Raw genomic sequence first — 23,916 nt, forward strand, 5'->3', positions numbered from 1 at the left:
GATATTTGCTCTTCAATTGGTATAATAGGCTTCTATCCTTGTATTAACTCTGTCGGCATATATCCTGTTACTGAACTATAAGTAGTACGATTAGCTCAAAGATCAAATAATAATAGTCTTGGCCATTCTCTTAGTCTTCCTTTGCAAGCTTTAACAATGGCCCTTATAATAGGAGGATGACCTTGCTCATTCTTAACATTACCTTCTGGATTATAAGATGTAATAAGTACTAGCTTGACTCCACATCTCTCAAAGAACTATCTAGCCTCATGTGCATCCAATTCTCTACAATTAGCAGTAATTTTTCCAATACATCCATATCTACAAATCACATCTTTCAATAAAAATCTACAAACTCCTTCAACAGATTTTGTTCATAGAGCTCTTCCTTCTACTTGGTTAGTTAAATCTTCTCGTACCAAAGCCAAGTACTACATTTGCCATATCTCCATGGGCATAGTAACTAGATCCACAATCCATTTATAATGTATTGCAAGTAGATTTGTAAGATGCAATCCATCTCTATGTCGAATCTCTGAGTATATCTGACAAGTTTGGCATGATTCTACAAACTTCATCACATCTCTATACATGTTATGCCACCAATATTTTTCTTTGAGCATATTAAAGGTGGCATAAATACTTCTATATCTAGCCCACAAACTATCATGGAATTCATGGATTAATTTTTTTTGCATCTCTTTCTTGCAAACTATTCTTTGTGGCATTCTACTATCCCATTTACATCACTTCCATAAGTAACCACCTTGTAAGAAGTAGTTGTAAGACTTCTATCTAATCTGTTTGGAATGAACATCATGTCTTAACTTACAAGACAAATTATCTATGTATGAGCCACATAGTAGGCTTGTTTCACAAGCTATTATATAGAATTAACTTGTTCTAGAAGCTACCAACATATAATTAACTTGTTAGCCAAGTTTTTAACCTATGTTTGGTGATTTTATTAGAATGACTTTTTATAGTTTCATAGATGTTTTATTTGAAAGAAGTTACAAAGGCCTCAACAATGACCAAATAATGGAATAGTCTTCTTGTCCTAGAATAGAACATTATTGATGGCTAATAAGACCTATCAACCACCTTCAAAAGAAACAAAGATTAAAATATGTGGCAAAAATAATTTGCTGCATTTTTAACTTCTTCAACATATGATGATTGTTCTTCATGAAACTCATCCCTAGAAAGGAGGATAATGTCATGGACAACATATTTATTTAGATAAGAAGTATTAGGTATAAGATAAATGTATTTATTTATTTATATTTATTTATATTTATTTATATTTATAAGATAAATGTACTTATTTATTTATATTTTGTAATCTTTCTTTGAGTGAAGGCTCACTTGACTGAATTGCTTTTTCATCGAGTTCTTGTCCTTGACATATCATGGTTATTATCTTTTTGTGAATGAAGAGATCCAATACTAGATAATTGAGATCTTTTTTTGGTGGATTTTTGATCCATGTATAGAGAACATGATATAATTCGTGTTACAACCAATAAGATCCGTATTTTACGACAAGGTAATCGATAAGTAACGTTGTATGCTTTACTATTTTGATATCATAACATTTCCTTCAAATTCAATCATTTTAGGTTTATCAAGGATAGAAAAATATAATTCTAAAATAGATTGGACTTCTCATAGTCATGCCTTTTCTGAAAGTATAACTAAGAGCGTAGTTAATCAAGTAGAAAGTCATAAGTCTAGTATAATTAAACTTATATTTGTAGGTGCAAGAGCTTTCTTGCATGTTGCAAAAGAAGGATCATCTTGTGTCATTTATGCCACACCTGTTTCTACTATTAGAAAGACTCTAAGTAGCATTCTAAGCCAATAACAAGATTTTCAAGATATATTTGAAAAGAAAAATGTGGATACTCTTCCGGAAAATCGTTCCTATAATTGCTTAATTGAGCTTCAAAAAAGAGCACAATTGCCATTTGGACCAATCTATAATTTATCACAAAATGAGTTGACTGAACTCAAGGACAATATTGAAGAGAATCTGGCCAAGAACTTCATACACCATTCCAAATCTCCAGCAGGAGCTTCAATTTTATTTGTGAAGAAAAAAGATGGATCATTGCGGATGTGTGTCGATTATCGAGGACTCAACAAAATCACCATCAAGAAAAAGTATCCCCTACCTTTGATATCTAGACTCCTTGATCGGTTGAATCAAGCTAAGATCTATACAAAAATAGATCTACGAGGAACATACAATCTAATAAGCATTAAAGAAGGAGATGAATAGAAGATTGCGTTTCAAATAAGGTATGGACATTTCAAATACAACATCATACCTTTTGGACTTATAAATGCACTAGTAGCATTCCAACATCTAATGAATGATGTCTTTCAAGAGTTTTTAGATGATTTTGTTGTCTGTTATCAAGACGATATTTTAATCTATTCTAAAAACACAAAAGAACATGAATTTCATATTTGTCTTGTATTACAAAAATTAAGAGTTGCGGGAATCTATGCCAAAATAAAAAAGTATGTATGTCACACTACTCAAATCAACTTCTTAGGATAAATCATTTTAAATGATGGACTTATCATAGATCCTAAAAAAATTCAAGCTATTATGAATTAGAAGATCCCAAAAATAGTAAGAGATGTCCAATATTTTTTGGTATTTGCCAACTACTATCAGATCTTCATCAAAGACTTCTCTCAAGTTGTAGCTCCATTTACACATTTGACTTATAATGTCAAACATCAATGGAATCAAGAAGCGGAAGTAGTATTTGAAGCTTTGAAGATAGCCTTTGTTTATGCACCTATCTTATATTGCATTGATTTTTCTATGCCATTTTTTATGAAAACAGATGCATCAGAATTTATTTTGGGTGTTGTATTGTTATAAATGGAAATAGATGATAAACTTCATCTAATAGCTTTTTATTCCAAAAAAATTTCAGCAACCAAGATCAACTAAGAGATCCACGACAAAGAACTTCATGCAATCATACATTCGTTCCAATAATGGCACCATTATCTAGAAGTTGTTTCTAGCCAAGTCACTAAGTATACAGATCACTAAGTATACAGATCACAAGAACCTTGAATATTTTATTTGAGTACATGTTTTGAATTGTCGCCAAGCCCGTTGGAATATGTCTTTGTCAAGATTCAAATTCAAGATCACTTATCAATCAGAAAAACAAGGTTTGTCAGATCCAGTCTCTCGACGATCTTATCTTATACCAAAGGAAAGAAATGATGTTTTTTATCAACAAGAGACAATTCTCTTAAACCCAAAGCATCTTCATCTTCGAGCAATGAAATCAACACTGTTGATTCAACTTTCATTAAGCAAGTTCAGACAAGTATGTCTTCTAATCCTCTTATTCGTGATATTAAAGAAAATCTTTCAAAGTCTCATGATACTTCTAAGTTTAAATTCAAGAACAATCTATTATATTTTGAGGGATGTCTATATATTCTAGAAGGTGAAGCTCGATTACATGTTCTTCAAGCTTAATATGACTTTTCAATAGCAGGTATCAAGGACAAGAACATGATAAAAATAAATAAATAAGTTACACTTCTTTCAAAGAAAGATGAAAAAATAGAAATAACTTGATATATATATATATATATATGTATATTAAAAAAGAAACTAGAATGGCTATTGCCAAAAGCCAAGAAAACTAGAAACCCTTGAAATTAGACTAGAAACAAGAAAGGAGTTGACAAAAGTGAAGAAGGCTTCACTCTTGTCTCTATATATACTATCTAATTAGGGACTACATGGCAATGTTCTATAGGACCTTTAATATGTGTTGACTTAGTAGGACACATGCCTTCACTTACAAGGTAAGTTTTTCTAAGTGTGGGCTACATAGTTAGCTTGGACTTCAAGCTAACATGTGTGGCACATGGCCAATTTGTTGACCACATTTCTAATCCAAAAAGTCAATTCAAGACACCTATAAAGTCAAAACAGCATCTATGAAGCTCTTAGGAAGCTTCTATGGCAAATATTATAAAATTAACTTACTTTTACTTATTTTTACTTACTTCTACCTATTTGTACATGTAATTACTAGCTTACATGCATATGTTCGTGACATTATCTTCCCTTCTAGGGACAAGTTCCATGAAAAGTGGTCATCATATGTTGAAAAAATCTATGATGCGACAAATAGTATTCACTACATATTCTGATCTTTGTTCTCTTCAAAGATGATTGATAGGACCTCTCAATCATCGATAGTGTCTCATACCAAGGTGGAAAGTCCACCTAATTATTTGATCATTGTTGAGGCCTTCATAACTTCCTTCAAATCAAACATTTGGAACATCGTCAAGAATTGTTCGTACCTCTAATAAAACCACCAAACATCGGGAGTCCCTTCTAAGGTCATGATACCAAATGCATTGTCATATGGCATGATTTGCTATATTGGAATACATTGGATATCTAACTAGATAGAGTGAAGCTTAAACTTTTATATTAATCTTCTCTTAGCTTCCAAAACTCTTTTATTTTGCATAAAACTCAAAATATAATAAAATCCCTTCAAAACATATTTTTTCAGCAAAAGGTTTTTTTTTTCTAAACTTTAGAAATTCATAACTCTTGATCTAACTGTTTAGCTTGTTTAAAATGTATAAGATAGGTAGAATTCATCCTTGAATTTTACCACAAAAAAAACCAACTGCAAATTCACTCTCAATCTTTTGACATCTAAGAAACGCTAGCAGATGCTCTAAATCCTAATTTACAAGCATCCAAGCACTATTTTCTTAATATCTCAAGAATCCAATACTCAAATATCATTAAAATTATGCACAAAGCTTACTAACATGAAATTACACATTTCCTGAAATTTTGAGCCATAACCTTATCAAATTGCTCAAGATATAGCTCAAGACACAACCACTTGTAAATTGGGTCACTTACTACCTTTAGATTGTATATGCTGACTTTAAAATCTAATAACTCCTTTATTTTAACTTGGAATCCAGTAAGCAGTATGTAAAAAGTATAGCCGTAAAAGTGCTCTCTTTAATCACAGTTGCCGATCCTCAATTTCTATGTGTACGTGTGCGTTATGCCAAAAAGAGTGATAATAGCTCTCAAATCAATACCTTAAGTTTGAGCACTTATATTCCCTTTATATAAACTCCAAACCATACAAAATTTGTACCAAAACCATAGTCAAAAACCTAAACTTACTCATCCTAGCCTTCAAAGCTCAAATGGCCTCAAAAATCTAACCCTAATCTCTAATATGGCCTCGAGCAGCCTCCTCAAAGTCTATTGGTCATGATTTTTGACCAATAGGAATAGATATTTTCATCATTCATCTCCATTCATCTATATTAGTGCCTTAGTTACTCTCTTTGCTACCAAAACTCTTCTTCAATCTTTTTTCTTTATAAGATTTATATAATTTATGCTCTAAACATCAAATAAAAGAACCAAAATAAGTTTCCAAAGGTCACCAATGTCTAACAAAAGTGACTTTAAATATTTAGAAGTTACTATCAACAAAAACCAATCTTAAAAGCTTCTATCAAAAGGAAATTAAAGTTATACAAATTCTATAGTAATCTTTATAAACAACTTCTTCTCAAGATAATAATCAAATTATATTCTACAACCAACTAAAATCTACTGACATGGCTCTCACCATGTTACTTAATAAATTATATATTAAATACATAATTACATTATTTTCATATAATAGCTAAACCATAACACGACATCTATCCCCTCTAAACCTGTGCATCCTCCGGGGTCGTATTACATGCTTTCCTACTCGAGAACGCGTCGGACGTCTGGCTGTAGAAGGTAGTATGGAGATTCGCTAATATTCAAGCAGTCTATCAGTTTTTGACTGTTGGAATACAAACGATTGCAAGAATATATCGTAAATCTATATGGATGTCCTTCGATTGCTTGCCAAAATCTTTTTTGCCCCAGCCAGTAGGTCTCTAGATATTACAAAGAATTTTGAACAACCCAATCTGCTAATCTCTGATACCGCTTTATACTCACGACCTTGTATCCACTAACTGTCTTGTTAGATTAACCCAAAAATTTTCATTCACTCCGCATACTCAATCCTATAAACACCCTTTTAATTCTTCAATCACAGACGTAACTTCGATTTCACAAAATAGTCAAGAGTAATCACACCCACTTCATTAAAACCCCGATTCACCAGTACAACACTAACTTCAGCAACGATTGCCTCAGTCTTCCCAAAACCCTATGAAGAAAAAAAAACCCATTTTTCTGTCTTTTTTCCCCACCCGAAGCATGAAGCTCTCTCCGATCCTTTTCAAAAACTTATTCTCTCCAAAAAAACCTTCATTTCTTAACCTATCCTCCCCTTTAACCCTAGCCTCTAAATTTCTTCAATCTTCCGTCTTGGATCCGAAATTGGCTCTCCCGTCAGAGCTTTTTCCTCCGTTTTTACCTTTAAGAGATCTTTTTACCGAAGGGACGTTCCCGGAACGTCACAAGGAACAGGACAGCCTGAAACAGAATCGAAACCTCATAATCAGGACAACATTGAGTCGCCCGACCAATTCACGTCTCATATTAGATAAGAGGCTTGTAGTAACTTGGGTGTTCTCGAAATTGGACCGCATTGGGTTGCCCGACCAATTCAGGTCTCATATTGGGTAAGAAGCCCGAAGTAACCTAGATGTTTCCGAAATTGGACCGCATTGGGTTGCCCGACCAATTCAGGTCTCATATTGGGTAAGACCTAGATTGGATGTCTTGAAATTGGATCCAATTGGTTCTTCGAACCAGGCTCATCCGTCGTTGAATTGGTCCTTCCCCTTCTTGATGACTCCCGTCATTGGAATCGAACGGAGCATTTCAGTATGCCCCGGCTGACTGTAATGGGGTGAGTGAACCTAGCCTCTCAATATTTGCACTGGAATTGGTCGTTGCTCCCAATATTCGAGGTAACTGAACATTAATAAAAGTCGTCTTTCTTTATATTTTCACAGTATACTCGTGTTACAACAGGACACCAGTATGTACCAAAAAGAATCAAAGTTGTAGTCGGCGTCATAACCTCCTCAATAATGTCTTCTTCAAAATCCAATTCTTTTTCCTCATACCTAGATAGATCAAATTTTCCTTCAACATCTTCGAGGACTAGTTCTTGATCCCATTGTTTGAAAAGTTTGATACTTTTTTCTACAATTAAAATTTTGAATTTTATTCCATTTAATTCCTTTAATTCATATGTAGCATTGTTCAAAACATGTACAACCACATAAGGTCCAAACCAATGCTTAGAGAACCTTTTAAGAGCACTATGTTAGTTATCCAAGCTATTGTCATATACCAAAGCCCAATCATCTTCTTGAATAGCTTTTGGCCTCAACCTATGTCGCTTATCAAATCTATCTTTATTCTTCAAGTACGACTCCCTCAGCCTTATAATTACTTTTTTCACATCTTCAGGTCTTCTCTCTAGTTGACGAATTCGAAGTACAAGAAGTTCTTCTTTAGATATATTGTCTTGCCAAGGCAAGATACTCCAAGTAGATATTTGCTCTTCAATTGGTATAATAGGCTTCTATCCTTGTATTAACTCTGTCGGCATATATCCTGTTACTGAACTATAAGTAGTACGATTAGCTCAAAGATCAAATAATAATAGTCTTGGCCATTCTCTTAGTCTTCCTTTGCAAGCTTTAACAATGGCCCTTATAATAGGAGGATGACCTTGCTCATTCTTAACATTACCTTCTGGATTATAAGATGTAATAAGTACTAGCTTGACTCCACATCTCTCAAAGAACTATCTAGCCTCATGTGCATCCAATTCTCTACAATTAGCAGTAATTTTTCCAATACATCCATATCTACAAATCACATCTTTCAATAAAAATCTACAAACTCCTTCAACAGATTTTGTTCATAGAGCTCTTCCTTCTACTTGGTTAGTTAAATCTTCTCGTACCAAAGCCAAGTACTACATTTGCCATATCTCCATGGGCATAGTAACTAGATCCACAATCCATTTATAATGTATTGCAAGTAGATTTGTAAGATGCAATCCATCTCTATGTCGAATCTCTGAGTATATCTGACAAGTTTGGCATGATTCTACAAACTTCATCACATCTCTATACATGTTATGCCACCAATATTTTTCTTTGAGCATATTAAAGGTGGCATAAATACTTCTATATCTAGCCCACAAACTATCATGGAATTCATGGATTAATTTTTTTTGCATCTCTTTCTTGCAAACTATTCTTTGTGGCATTCTACTATCCCATTTACATCACTTCCATAAGTAACCACCTTGTAAGAAGTAGTTGTAAGACTTCTATCTAATCTGTTTGGAATGAACATCATGTCTTAACTTACAAGACAAATTATCTATGTATGAGCCACATAGTAGGCTTGTTTCACAAGCTATTATATAGAATTAACTTGTTCTAGAAGCTACCAACATATAATTAACTTGTTAGCCAAGTTTTTAACCTATAAACACATCTAAAGTCAAAACCACATCTATGAAGCTTTTAGAAAGCTTTTCTACAAGACTTTATGAAATTAATTTATATTTATCTACTTCTACATAATCATGTAAATAACTATTGGAATAAATGTATATGTTTGTTGTTATGTTGTGGTTTGGCTACCATGTGAAAATAATATGTTTATACATTTATTACACAATATATTGGATAACATGGTAAAAGCCATGTTAGTAGATTTTTGTTGATTGTAGGATGTGGATAGTTTACAATTTCAAAAAGAGATACTTTAAAAGGGTTTCTATTAGAATTTATATAACTTTATTTCTTTTTTATAATATCTTTGAAGTTGAACTTATTAGGAGTAACTTTAAAATATTTAGAGTCACCTTTGTTAGATATTGGTGATCCTCAAAGTCTTATTATGTTTCTTTAATATGGTATTTAGGATATTTATTGAATAAATCTTGTAAAGAAAAGAGTTGGAGAGGAGTTTTGGTGGCAAAAAGAGAGTTTAGGGTATCCATATAGATGAATGGAGATGGATGATGAAAATCTCCATTCCTATTGGTCAAAAATCATGACCAATGGACTTCAAGGAGGCTGCCCGAGGCCATATAAGAAATTAGGATTAGCTTTTTGAGGGCATTTGAGCTTTGGAGACTAAGATCAATAATTTTAGGTTTTTATTTATGTTTTTAGTGAAAAATTTTAGTCATTTGGAGTTTTCATGAAGGAAATATAGGTGCTCAAAATTGAAGTATTGATTTTGTACTTAATGTCACTCTTTTGGATATAACACATGCGTAAGGAAAGCAACTGAGGATTTGCAACTAGGATTGGTGAGAGCACTTTTTCAGCTATACTTTGAGCATAATGCTTCATGAATTCTAAGCTAGGATGAAGGAGATATTGGAAGTTGAAGTCAGAATTTGGAATCTAAGGAGTTGTAAGTGATCCGAATTGCTAGTAGTTGTGTTTTGAACTATATCTTGTGCAATTTGAAAAGATTTTGGCTAAAATTTTTTATAAATATGTATTTTTATGTAATTAAACTTTAAATATAAGTTTTGTAAAATTTGGATTTTGGATTTGTGAGATATGAAGAAAATAATACTTAGGTGCTTGTGAATTAGGATTTTAGAGCACTTACTAGGACTTTTAAGATGCCAAACGATTGGTAGCAAATTTATAGTTGAATTTTTGTGAGATAAAACTTAAGGATAAATTCTATGATATCCATGAATTTGGTAAAATTTGAATAGTTGGATCAAGACATATGAATTTCTAAAATTTAGAAAGAAAAAATCTTTTCTGGGAATATTATATTTTGAAGAAATTTTATTATAATTCGAGCATTTTATACAAAGTAAAAGAGTATTTTGAGAGTTAAGGCTTTATATATATGTTGAAGATGGATATATAGAGCTATGGTTGAATTTTTGTATAAAGATAAACTTTTGAGAGGAGATTGTGGATTTCTTTTGAAGTTATTGAAAACCTAATCTACTAGCAAATGGTTAGCTATGATTTGGTATAGCCAAGAATGTTAGAAAATTTCTAGATATTTTAGAAAGCCTTATATTTGATATTATAGTATTTATTTGTCTTCTATTTTTAAGGTTAAATAACTTATTGGAGCTTGGCCAATAAGTTAAAACTAAACTCTCTATAGCTAGGTACCTAGTGTATTCTCATATAAAAAACCACACAATAAGACATTGTGACACTTAATTATATTGCATAAATCCCAAGTCACCAATACAAATCTTGATTTTGAATAACAATTGTTAGGTCATTTTAAATCGTATGAAAATAAGCCTTATACTTTTGAAATTAGATTGGATATAGCTTATAAATCCTAATTTCAGATCTTCAATTGAATCCATACTTTATCCTAAGCAGCTATTTTAGTAGTTAGTGATTTGATTTTGACCTTATCCCACAAATGGTCGATTCCTTAGTATCAATTAAATCTCTTAAAGGATTTTTTTTAGCTCAATACTATCTTCAACTTAATCCTAGTATCAACCATATTAATTATTTATCTCTTCTATTCTATTTTATTAATTTATGGCCTTTCATTAACCAACCTTTAATCTATTAGTTATACAAATAAAAAAATAGATTAAGTAGCTTTTATAAAAACCATATTTAGATGTATTGAATTATTATTGAACTAAGATGATTAAATGTTAATTAGAAATTTATTTTTGATTATATTTTTACTATATAGTTGTGTTACAATATAACAATGTGAGAATCAATAAAAAAAATCTTAGTAATGTGCTACAAAAGATATAAGAGTTTCATAGATACTATCTTCAAAAATCTAAATCTATTTTAAGGTGATTTTTCTATGAAACTACTATTAAGATGTTGTATATAACAAAGACATTAGGTATTGCTTATAGCAATCTTAGAGTTAAGTATATCCAATTTATAATCTAATATGTTAAATTGGAGAATATTTAAAAAGTCTTTAAATTATGAATCTCAAAGTAGAGCTACAATTAAAGCTTTTCATATCAATTGTTCTAATTCTTGTAATCTTTTCAAGGTCATTCTTAAGATTAAACTGAATTTTCTTGACAGATGAAACATCCACACTACAATCAACTCAAACAAAAAAAACCTTGAAGATGATGCTTGAGCTTTGGTTATTCTATTACAAACATGAAACCAATGCTCTTTGAGGAACTCGGAGTAAAAAGATGAGGTGATGTTATAAACATCCAATAAGAATATTTTAAGAATATTCTTAAAATATTCTATTAAGTTTTAAAAGATTTCAAAATATTCTAATAGATTTTAAAAAGTTTTTAGAAAATATAAGAAGTTTTCCAAGAAGCTTCTTAGAATTGTTTCATCTTCAATTAATATATGAACTTTTGAAGAAGCTTCTTAAGGTTTTTTTTATCTTCAAGAAATATGAAAAAAATTTAAGAAGCTTCTTAATATCTAGTATATATTGGAGTTGAGGCTAAGAAAATCCTTAGTCTTGACAATACATCTCTTGGAGCTCTAATTCATCTTTTTTGATATTGATTTTGTACTGACCTAATTTAATCAAGTTATTATTAGTTTTCTTCTTAAAACTCTTTTATTCAACTTTTTCTTTGGTTTCTTATATAATATATCTATTGCATAACTAAAAATAAATTGAAGAATAAAAAAAAGACTTATATAGATGCCTATCACAAGAAACAACTTTAATTCTATATTAAGAATAAGATATGATTACTTTGTCATAATATCAAGACTAGCCGCCCTAGTGACAAATTAAAGTACCATAAGCTTAGACTATTTCCTATTTATAAACAAATCAACCTGATTGCTTATTGATTATATCTATTGGAGTTTATTAAGATCCATCTTGTATTCCATATATCTCTTTTTGAGCCAAATAAGATAGTAAATATCTCGAGAAAAAGACACATGCTACTTCTTCTCATAGAAGTGGATAATAATTAAGAATTTCAAATAAAAAGAGTCTTAGATTTAAAGTAGTGATAAAATAAATTAGAATATTTTATTCATTGGTGTGGATATGATATTAATAAATACAAATAGAAGCCAATTAAGAATCTTCTAATTGCAGTAAAGAAAGTTGATGCTTTTTATTAATAACATCTATCAAAATCAAGATGAAGAATAATAAATATTTGTTTGAAAAAAAATACAATGTAAAAAAATATATTTTTTATTTTCTTACTTTATTTATAGTTTATATATATTTATAGTACTAAGAACATAAAAATCAACAATCAGCAAATTCAATTTAAGAGCTATTACTTATTGACTTATCAAATGATATGTTGTAATTATCACAACCTCCAAGATAACATAATAAAGATGAAGATCATCAAGAACAAAAAATTCTACGTCAAATAGATGACAAGATATAATACATTCCATATAATAATTTTAAAAGAGACTTTTAATGTTTGGTGATTTTATTAGAATGACTTTTTATAGTTTCATAGATGTTTTATTTGAAAGAAGTTACAAAGGCCTCAACAATGACCAAATAATGGAATAGTCTTCTTGTCCTAGAATAGAACATTATTGATGGCTAATAAGACCTATCAACCACCTTCAAAAGAAACAAAGATTAAAATATGTGGCAAAAATAATTTGCTGCATTTTTAACTTCTTCAACATATGATGATTGTTCTTCATGAAACTCATCCCTAGAAAGGAGGATAATGTCATGGACAACATATTTATTTAGATAAGAAGTATTAGGTATAAGATAAATGTAGGTAGATTTGATATTACCTTATGGCGTAGCTTTTTAGAAGCTTTATAGATGTGTATTTGAATTATATATGTTTATAGTTGATTCATAGGATAGAAACTTGGCCAACAAATGAGTCATGTGTCGCATGTATAGATAGCTTGTGATATAAGCTAATGATATGGTATGCATATAAGAAACTTATCTTGTAAGTTAAGACATATATCTTGCAAATTAAACATATATTGGAGGTCCTATAGGACGTTGTTGTATTACGTGAAGTCTTCCTTGAGAATGTACTTGGCACTTGGCTGTGGAAGGTAGAATAGAAATTGATACAACAAAATCTTAATTCTAATAGAATACTAAGTAAACTCTAATTAAACCTTAACAATGTCAAATCAGCTTTAATCAAATTTAAAAGAAACCCTAAAGAAATTATAAGAAAAATAATAAGAAATCTTAAAAGAGTTGAAAGAAAATCTACAATAAACCTTAAAAGAATCCTTAAGAAATCCTAAAAAATATTAGAATAATTAAAAATATATCTTAAATAAATCTCAAATAAGTTCTAATTTAATCCTCCTTAAAATCCTAATGGACTTCAACCAAACCTTAGAAAAATCTTAAATCCTAAATATTAAAATAAATCTTAGACAAATCTTAAATTCTAAACCAAATCCTAAACAAATCCTACATCTTAGATCAAATCCTAGACAAATCCTAAATCCTAGATCAAACCCTAAATAAATCCTAGACAAATCATAAATCCTAAACCAAATCCTAGACAAATCCAAAATCTTAAATCAAATCCTAGAAAAATTCTAAATCCTAAATCAAATCCTAGACAAACCCTAAATCCTAAACCAAATCCTAAATAAATCGTAAATTCTAAACCAAATCCTAATCAATTCAATGTAATCCTAGTACTATAAAGAACCTCAATAATTATCAATTGAATTGTTGATCTTGCTTAAAAATTTATACACTTTTCAAAAATTAAGTTAATAACAAGCACAGAATATTTGAAGATAATTGTACTTATCAAATCGAAGAAAAATCCTAAACTTTGCTTGGATGTTGGCTTGCCTCCTACTCTAATCTGAATGTTAAACTTCTAGCATCAATATCTCCTTTTCAAACTTTTCAATTATTCTCAAATTTCACGTATGTCTAAAAAAAGATCTTCTATAATATAATAATTTTTTCACCTATTAGTCGTGTTATATTATAAAAACATCACTATATAGCTTCTAGTTAGATAGTATATATGGAGGTAAGAATAAAGTCTTCTTCACTCTTGTTAATGCCTTTCTAGTTCTTAGTCTTGTTTCAAGACTTTCTAGTCTTCTTGTCTTTGGTAATAACCATTCTAGTTTAAGGTTATACCATCTTTGAATGTTTTTCTAGTCATTTTAAGTAGCATAAGAGTGTATTAATTATTTAGTTCTTTGAGATTCATGTCCTTGATAAGCATCCAAAGCATCATTTAAAGACCAAATACATTGATTTTTAATATCATTTCATAAAAGAAAAAATAAAAATGAATAAATAGATCTAAAAATTATTTATAAATTAGATAGAAAATAAATATTTTAACGATTTTTAAAAATAATATTTGACAAATTATAAATAATCTACTTGATAAATAATTTAATAAATAATAAATTAAATATATAATCTATTTGTACAATATGATGGTAAAAATCATCATAAGAGATTATATTTAATATTATATTAATGCCAAATTTGTTATATATATAAGATAGAATATAAAATAATTAAAATTAGAATCTTATTTGTTGCCAATAACTATTTGATATTTGACATAATAAAATCTAGTCAAATAAAGATAATATGATTATAATGCATCTAATTTTAAAATAAATAAAGACAATAATATCATCAATTTAAAAGAAGTTTTGGTGGTACCTATAACAAATTTGGTTATCAATACTATTGAGCTTGATTACTTTCTTCATTTCTTTCTCTATCATTACATCAATCAACTCTAACTATAAAGCACTACATAATGTATAACATTAAATTTATTATTTTTGATGTTATATTTTTACCATGTATATCTCAATGTATCAAAAATTATTTTATTTAAAACTATGAATTATTGCAATGTGAAAAACTATGTTATTTAATTTTATTCAAGTTAGACTTACATACAATTAAAAATATGTGGAGACATATCAATGTACATTTCTAAAATTTGAACAACAATATAGAACTTAATGTCTTTATTTTGGTGGAAACATTAAACTACAAGATTAGTTTAATACAAGGTAAAATAATAGGTAGCTACCTACTTACAGAAAAATTAGTTAGACAACTACCCTCAACTGATAACAAGATGGATTGTTTTTCTTTTTGTAATAGACTTCTATTCTATTTCTACCAAAATAGAAAAATAAATCAAAACAAACATACAATATCTTCTACGATAATGTTATAGAAATATGATTACCAAAGTTGCTGGTAGACAAAAATGAATATTTTGTAAGTGCTGATTGGTGGTTACATGATATTTCAACATGTTTTCTGTACACGAACAAAATTTGGTTACTGTCCTATTGCAACTCAAATTTTGTATCCCAGATTTTACAAGGTTGATTGAGCAAGTCTGTTTCTAACTTCATCGAATTTCTTTACTCTTGGAGTGCATCCATAATCCTCTACCAAGAATATGCAGGAGATGTAGCAAGGAGCAATATCCAAGGAATGTTTCAAGAGTTCAGCCTGAGACAAGAACGCCGAGAAATGCTTTGTGCATTCGCATCACGGAAATTAGGTTGAAAGCTCAACTAGAATCTCCAGCAGTGAGGGATCCCGAGGAGTTTTCCTTCCATGTCTGTACTACAAGTACGCTCAGTTCGATATTCGTGTGCAGGAATGGGCTTCAACTACCTGTGAAAACCTAACTGGAAAGTGAAAAGAGAACACCATATCCAGAACTGTGCAAAAATCGTTTCGGACGCTCTCTTCATCAATACACAGTTCGAGTGCTTAGTTCAGCTCCACAGTTTTTGCAAGTTACCATTTACCAGGCCACACAACTTAGGCAAAATCACCTTCCTTATAAACCACTCAAACCTCAGATAGCCTTCATTCACCTTGCAAAAGGTTGCCGCCGGATATGCATTGCAACGTTGAAATTATAACCCGCCCAGATAAAATATGGAAAACTGTCATTAATGAACTTAACAAACGTGTCTTCAGGAAAAGGTGGACAGATGAGTAATAGCCAGCTGTTCAGCAAAGGAAACATGTCGTGTTTAGAATTAAACTTTCAGAGGTAAAACAGAAAAACACCAGTTCATTCACAGTTAAGAGCAGATTCATACTGCTCTTCTCCACAAGGCACGCCATGGAAACTCAATCTTGAAACAGAATCTGAACCCAAATTGCAAAACCCCGGAGTGGTAACACCCACATAGCAAAAACACTGCATGACAACATCTCTAAATTCGCATTCCAACCACTTCGCATTGAGAACTGGATTCGGAACTCCAATTCTCACCTCCTACAGAACGAAATCACGTCATCTATCACACAACATCTGGAGGTGAACTAACCTGCAATCAGGCGAGTTGAAAAATCTATTTCACAATGCAGTTCCTTTGCGACATGTTAACTCTACCGCAGGTTTCAAATGAGAAAGACACAATACGTAAACCCAGGAAATGATCCATGATCATTATCCAACTGCTTTACCTCCCATGGCGATCAATTGCAACCAACATGATAGAATTGAAACATCAACCCACATGACGAAGCTCTCAGAATATCGTCCAATAAACGAAAACTAGTTTCTCGTTGGAAATTGTGGCTTCACTTCATGGCATTCGTCGAGGGCGAAGGATGAACAGAGTGCGAAGAATATTGGAACATGGACGCTGTGGAGGGGGATTAGGGTTTTGGGGGAGAGGGGTGGGGTTTGCTTTTGAGGTAGGGGAGAGGCCTCGAATTTCTCTCTCTTGGCGGCAGCGACGTTGCCACATCCCTCCCGCGCTTACGCTTCCGCTGCTCAGCCATAGCTTAGCTAGCTCGTAACCATGGTGCTCAAGACTGAGGTGTGCAGGTTCTCCGGCGCCAAGATCTACCCTGGGCGGGGGATCAGGTTCATCCGGAGCGACAGTCAGGTGTTCCTTTTCCTCAACAGTAAGTGCAAGCGGTACTTTCACAACCGGCTGAAGCCCGCTAAGTTGTCATGGACGGCATTGTTCAGGAAGCAGCACAAGAAGGACCTTCACGACACCACTGTCAAGAAGAAACGCCGCACCACCAACAAGCCGTACTCTCGGTCCATCGTGGGAGCCTCGCTCGAGGTGATCCAGAAGAAGAGGACGGAGAAGACGGAGGTGCGTGCCGCAGCCCGCGAGGCGGCGTTGCGGGAGATCAAGGAGAGGATCAAGAAGACAAAGGATGAGAAAAAGGCGAAGAAGGCCGAGGTGGTGAAGACGACGAAGGGAGTGGGGAAGCAGGTGGCACGGGGTCCTCAGCCCAAGGCTGGCAAGACCGGAGCTGGAGGCAAGCGTTAAGGGCGGCAGTATGCAGGGCAAGCTATGAGAACTTCATGTTTTGTGGGATTGTTCAATTTATGGTTAATCTAATTCTCGTAATGCACACCAAAGTTGGCAACCACAATGGATTGTTAGTACTCCCCACTGAATGTCATTGGATTGACTTTGAATCCTCGAATGACGATTCTCGTTTGATATGTGCCTCTTCTTTGCGTTTCTTTTTTTTCAGTTTATTCCGTTTCACTTATTTTAGTAACCTGGGAAATTTGTCTTGATCCCCGAAAGCAATGTAGACATTTAGACGGTTGTCCAACAATTATTGTTTTCATTGAAGAACTCTAGATGTTTTTAGGGTTGAGAACTCTTGGCTACCCTGAAACCTGTTAGTTTATGATTCAACGCTCGTTAATGTCGGAACTAATATTCTCAATTTTACCCTAGTGTGGTATGTCAATACTACTGCACAATGTGTAGTTTAATTTCTGCCTACATTGCTCGTATACTCCTGCCAATAGGGGGCATACATAATGTCACTTAGTGCCTTCACTTCTTCAAGTTCCATGTGAGGCATTTGCTGGTGGATGTTTTTGGGCGATCTGACCCACTCGGTTTTCGAATATTTAAGTCAGGTTTATGTGTTTCAAATCTTCCTCCTCTACCTGTAGTTTCTCGATCAAGAAAAGTGTTAAACAATGACATCTGTTCCCGTTGGACACCTTGTACGTTTTCTGTGCCTTTGCCTTACATTCGAGTTCTTTTTACATGAGGTAAAGAGCTGATGTTCTGGTATAATTGCTTGGGTTCTGATCCACGAGTCCATTGTACACTAAGAAAACCCATTAAAACTTGTTTTTCTATGATAATCACCGTGTGGCTGTGCTTCTGCTACCGGCCGTCCCTCACAGTTATTTTGTATTAATGTCAATTGAATTTTAAAAAGTATATTGATCTCCAGTCAGCGTTCGTAGTAAGTATGTGTTAGGTGACCGCGATCTTCCGTGGAAGTTTTGCTCAATTTTATCAACGCAAAGATTCAGTAGTAGTACTTGAAAGGGAAAGTAAATTCCAGGGAAATCCTGTCAATAGGGAACTTCGGCGCATTGTGTATTGTAGTTCACCTGACTGCTACTTCATTTTTGTGCATCTCAAGTATGGTACTTTCCTAAAGATCATCGTGTAGTTGGGGTGTGACCACTGCCTGGCTGGTAGTCAGTTATGAAGTGTAAGGTTGCCTGCTCTTCTGTGTAAGCTGAAGCAACAAATAGAGCGCAAATCCATTTGCCGAATTTGCTCCAGGATGTTTCGTTTTTTCTTTGAACTAGTTGTGGGATTCGAAAGTTCCATGGCAGGCGAGTAGTTTATTATTATTACATGAATGTGAAAGAATGTCAGAGAGGAAGTTGGCTCAGGTGGGAATGGTTAAGAGCTTCTCACCCTGGTGGATCCATCAGTTAAGTGTGAGCAGTCCTCTGAGCCGCAGTGCAACCTTGGAAAAGAGGGCCATGCAAGTAGCATTGTCAATGATGTGGCAAAGAATACGACCACCACGTCTCCCACTGGGGCCCATGTGTCCTACCAAGTGGAAAATCAAAGGGAGGTGCACCCACTCTCACTGTGGTCTCCAACACTGGCTTTTTCGCTCTCTTGTTTTGCTTCTTCTTCTGTAGGACCAGTAGTGTTGTGCATGGCAGCTTCCCCAGTCAAAGCGATGACCTCCTCTGGCCAACTCAGTTCCTATCTTAAAAACCCTTTCAGCCATGCAAACATATCAGCACTAGGGAAATGGATAATCTTGGTCAAATTGTTAGCACTCTGTGTTACCTTAGGTCATCTGGAGTTGCAACTCTGCCATAAACACTACTAACAGCCACTTGTGTGGTTCTGTTCTTAATTGCAATTTGTGTATCCACAGATCCAGTTTCACAAATTACTGCTGAGGTTAACATATGCATATTTAACTAATTGAACTCTATAAAGTAAAACCACTAGTACCTATATATATATATATATATATATGCATGTGCATACATCATTTTCATTCTAGCAGGTCTGGATGAGGGGTGGGGCAGGGCTTAAGCTAAGCCGAGGCAACAAAATGATTTACGTGTGTGTGCAAGATTTAACACGTGAAAAAAATGGGTGTGTGTTCTTTTGGCCATGGACCACCACCTTCTCACCCACCCATCCATCATTCATTCTTCTGCCTGGCTTGCACGATAGTGGCTCTTTTGCCACTATGCAGCAATGGATTGGAGGAGAAACCAGCTCATCCACATCATAAAACTCCTGAAATGCAAAGAAACTAAAAAGGAAAGAGGATGGGGCAACCTCATTTGGGTTGCATGATCCCACAGTCAAAGGGAAAGGGAATGGGGAAGGGAGACAAGCTTTCTTGTTGTTTTTTAAAAGACAGAGAATGGCTCTCATAAGATTGAAGGAATTAAAAAATTAGTAAACATTAAAAAAAAGATAAAGGAAAACTTAAATATTAAAAGAATACATATGTGGACTTGCTACCTTTTAAGTCACTGCCTAATTTCTTGGTGATATATTGTTGTAGTCTTAGCAAGTGCTAACATTTTGGATGTTCTCTAAAAATATAAATATATATATATATATATATATGTGTGTGTGTGTGTGTGTGTGTGTGTATACATATAGTCCAATTGTTCAACTATACTTTGATATGTTTCACCATGTTTCAGTATTGTGGGTACTGATGATGTAACCAAAGTTTTATTATACATACATATATATATATATATACATAATAAAACTTTGTATATATATATATATATATATATATATATATCATCCTTACAACAATTTTATAAGTTCAACTTTATTTTTTTGAAATGAGTCCTTAAAAACATTATCTGTGACATCATGTATTCTAAAAATCACTCTTAGAAGAAAAGATACAAAGTTGTGATAACTTGATTGGTTAGACTAATTAAGTGTAAACAAAACTTAAAAGTCCAACTTATTTTTCATCCTATAATCAATAAATGTAAAATATAATTTATTTTATTTTATGGCTCCCTTCAACCTTCAATGACCAAAAGGTTGATTTGCAATGCTTTAAATAAGTTTTCTTATTATACATTGGAGCCAAAAGAATTAAATTAAAAACGTGATGTATGATATTGAAACAGTTTATATAGAGTATACAATTACTCAGAACTTGATTTAAGATTGAAATGCACAATCAAATTTGGATATCCAAACAAATGTATTGTATTAAATCATCATACAAGACCGAAATAAAAGTCTTTAACAAAACAATTTGGCTGTTAGAAAAAATTGGTGCATTTTTTCTGTTATTTATAAAATTTAAAATTTATTCATTTCATTTTTTTTCACATCTCATTTGTTCTTCAATTTTGTTAGTCGTTTTGCATAATAATTGAATCCTTAATACACATGGAAATATTATTAATTTATATTTTTTTCTATCAAAACTATTTTAAATCATATGTGTTAAGCTTGAATGTGCTAAGTAAGGTCATAATTAAATATTGTAAAGTGTGCACTTGCTAAGCCTCTAATTTTTACAATACTTAAATTGTACTCCTCAATACTCATAGATGTTTTTACATGAAAAAAACATTCAACGAATATTTACACACTTAGCACTTGTTGCAAAGTATCGAGGAGTAGAGTTACTCAAGTTTTCATGTGCATTATTTATTATTATTATTTTCAAAAAAACATCATGAGAGTAAACTTTAACAAAAGTAAGAACAACATCTTCAATCTTGAGAACTTGTTTCTTGTTTCATAATAAAATTGTAACTTCAAATATCCTATTACATTAATGCATAATAAATCCACTATTATACATTGTAATAATTTTTTAGATTATTCATTCATGTCGCCCTTACATTTCGAATACAAAATAAAGTACGTTAATACAATTACCCATTTGTATCCAGTTCTCATTCATTCACTGGTATACATTCATCAACGAAATATCGTTCATCCAACATTCATCCCATCGACTATCTCTGTTCATCCAACGAGTTTCCTACGACGACGGTGGCTTGTGTATGTGTGTGGGGCACCGACGTCGCTCTCTCGAGGCCGAGATTTTGCCTTCTGCGCCCGCTTTTGCAAATCCGGAAATGCTGCTGATGTGCGATGGTCTTCGTAGCGCCGACTCAGTGAGCGCTTGCGATGGTGAGGACCACGAAGTTGCAAACCATGGAGCTTTTTCGGAGATCGAAATGGGACGCAGGATCTCCTGCGCCTGCTTGCCGAAGTAGACTAGATATGGGCGAGTACGATTCAATGCTAGCAGCAAGAGAGAGCTGTGCTGACCGGGTCTGCCGCTCCAACACGCACGAGTCCGAGAGTGAGGAAACAGTTGAAGCAGCACCCTTTCTCTTGTTCCTTTCCCGCATCGAAATTTTCGTGTTGCGTTGCGCTGCGGGAACTTCCCAGCATCCCTCGCTCTCTCTATCGCAGCTTGCATTTGTTCTAGCGAGGGGCGGTTAGCGCTCACGGCGACAAACTTCTGCATACCTGTTGTATATGGTGAGAAGAGTCGTCTCTAACCCGTTTCACATGAGATCGTGAAATGTACCTTTGGAGCAATGTATCATTATCGGCGCGAGCAATCGTACAATGGAGAAACTAGAGCTTGAGCCATGACGAGGATTCGTGGTAGTGATCCTTCGGGGAATGACGATTGACGTGCGGAAAGCGAAAGACAGATCCATCGATGGATCGAAGTCATCGGTTGTTGAAGAGCGTGACGCTTCTTCAACCTAACGCTGCTTCGGCGAGTGGCGTTAGGGCTTGGTTCCCACACACGGTTTTATGCTCTCCTCCCTTCCTACGTGGTGACCGCGCAGTGGCATATATCCAAATAATATACATATTATAAGGGAACGATAAAGCAACCCACTCTATTTTTAAGCATCAATGCACCCTTGGAACCCTCCATTCCTGTTCCCAGCCGTTCTCTATTCCCAACCAGTTGATAAGATAAGAATAGAATTGATTATCTTGCCAAGGAAAAGGACTTGGAGATAGATAATCCATAGGATGTAACAAGGTCCTTTTGATTGGCTAGGGGGTTTCCATCAAAATGGGTGCATAATTGACAAAATTTGAAAATATATATATATATATATATATATATATATGTTTTTTTATCATAAATAATCATGTGTTGTGTATATGCACAAACATAAATAATTAAATAATTTGAGAATATATATATATATATATATATATATATATATTTGCAAAAAAATATTTGTAACTTGAGAAAATAGTCACTATGATTTAAATAAATAAATATATATATGCATTTTAAGTTATCATACAAAATTTCCTTTAAAGACCTCAAATGTTTAGCAAGTTTTTTTAAAAAATATAGATCAAAATTCGCCTAAAATCTATTTCACTTTAAAATTTAATTTAACCAAGCCAAGATATCATTTATACTGTTTTGTTTTAATCGTTATTCTTTAAGTCTTTGATGTTAATTTATAATGGTGAACTAAAAGAATAAGAAGAATACAAAGAATGTACCCCACCTAATTTTAATGGATATTTAAATATTATTTAAACGTTAATATTGTTTTTAATGTACCCTCAAAGTAATCATATCTATTTCTCTTTTCTTCATCTGTACGTTTCTTTTACATTCATAAAAAACCAACTTAAAATAAATGGATATAATTATTTTTTCCTATTTTTTTCTCTTTTTTTTCCATTAAGGAGTTCCTTGTTCAAGCATGATGTGTTGTTTGTTGTTGGTTGTAGTACATGATGCTAGAAAGCATTGGCAAGGTGAGATGAAATGTGAGAATACTTAGGGAAGGGAGAAGAGCACCTGTGGGCAGGGGTAGTACCATGAAGAAATGGATGTCCCTCCACACACCACTCACAACATTTGGAAGGGAAAATTGCAAATATATACATATATATATATATATATATATATCTAAGAGAATGAGAAAGAGAGAAATGGGGGTTGGGTAAGAATAGGGATGTATCCACTCCTCCCATTGCACACATGATGGATTCGTTCTGATGGATAGAATAACATGTTTGGGATAGCAAAAGGAGCTACGTGGTGCCACCGGAACCCCCCTTTGGCTTACCAACAATTATGGCCTTTCTTTGCATTGAATCCACCCTACCCTCTTAGCTGTACCCCACCCCCTTCCACCCATGATTCAAAATACCCTCAAAATAAATTAAATAAATAAATAAATCATAAAAATTGAGATATTTTGTTCTTTGCAAAGCATTGGCCAAAAGCCTATGGGAGTACAAATTGATGAACAAGAGATAAATAAATGTAAATGCAATAAGATGAGGAGGAGGAGGAGAAAGATGGGGAACATTATTTGTTACTTACTTACTTACCCCCCCTTTCAATAAACTTGAAATGTTCCTATGAGATTGGCTGAATATTTGTTTGTTTTTTCAATGGTTGGATGTCCCATGTTTTGCCAACCTCACCATGCTTATAACAACTGTTTATGTCAACTTCACTTTGCAACATTTGACTGATCTTATTATCATTGTCACTATTTTTATTTACTTTTTTGTGGTGTGAATGAATGCTGTGGTAGATGTAAGGCAACTGAGACATGCAGAGAGAGAGAGAGAGAGAGAGAG

General features: G+C 33.1%; 1 protein-coding gene and 1 long non-coding RNA gene across 2 annotated transcripts; one reads left to right on the forward strand and one right to left on the reverse strand.

Moving 5' to 3' along the window:
• Positions 1-14,930: 14,930 nt before the first annotated feature.
• On the reverse strand, positions 14,931-16,474 carry LOC149987926 (uncharacterized). Its single transcript, XR_016506023.1, has 2 exons — positions 16,330-16,474; positions 14,931-16,002 (listed from the first exon to the last, which is right to left on the reverse strand). It is a non-coding gene; the product is annotated as an uncharacterized LOC149987926 (long non-coding RNA).
• A 207-nt stretch (positions 16,475-16,681) lies between these two features.
• Positions 16,682-17,401, forward strand: LOC112290666 (large ribosomal subunit protein eL24). Its single transcript, XM_024537214.3, has one exon. The coding sequence runs from the start codon at positions 16,810-16,812 to the stop codon at positions 17,293-17,295; it is 486 nt and encodes a 161-aa protein (XP_024392982.1). The 5' UTR covers positions 16,682-16,809; the 3' UTR covers positions 17,296-17,401.
• Positions 17,402-23,916: the final 6,515 nt, after the last annotated feature.

The sequence above is a fragment of the Physcomitrium patens genome, chromosome 13, assembly GCF_059467195.1.
Source record: "Physcomitrium patens ecotype Gransden chromosome 13, ASM5946719v1, whole genome shotgun sequence".
Classification (NCBI taxonomy): domain Eukaryota; kingdom Viridiplantae; phylum Streptophyta; class Bryopsida; order Funariales; family Funariaceae; genus Physcomitrium; species Physcomitrium patens.

Bases quoted from the DNA above. Each gene is read 5' to 3' on its own strand.
- LOC112290666 (XM_024537214.3), top strand. From the start codon at position 16,810: ATGGTGCTCAAGACTGAGGTGTGCAGGTTCTCCGGCGCCAAGATCTAC.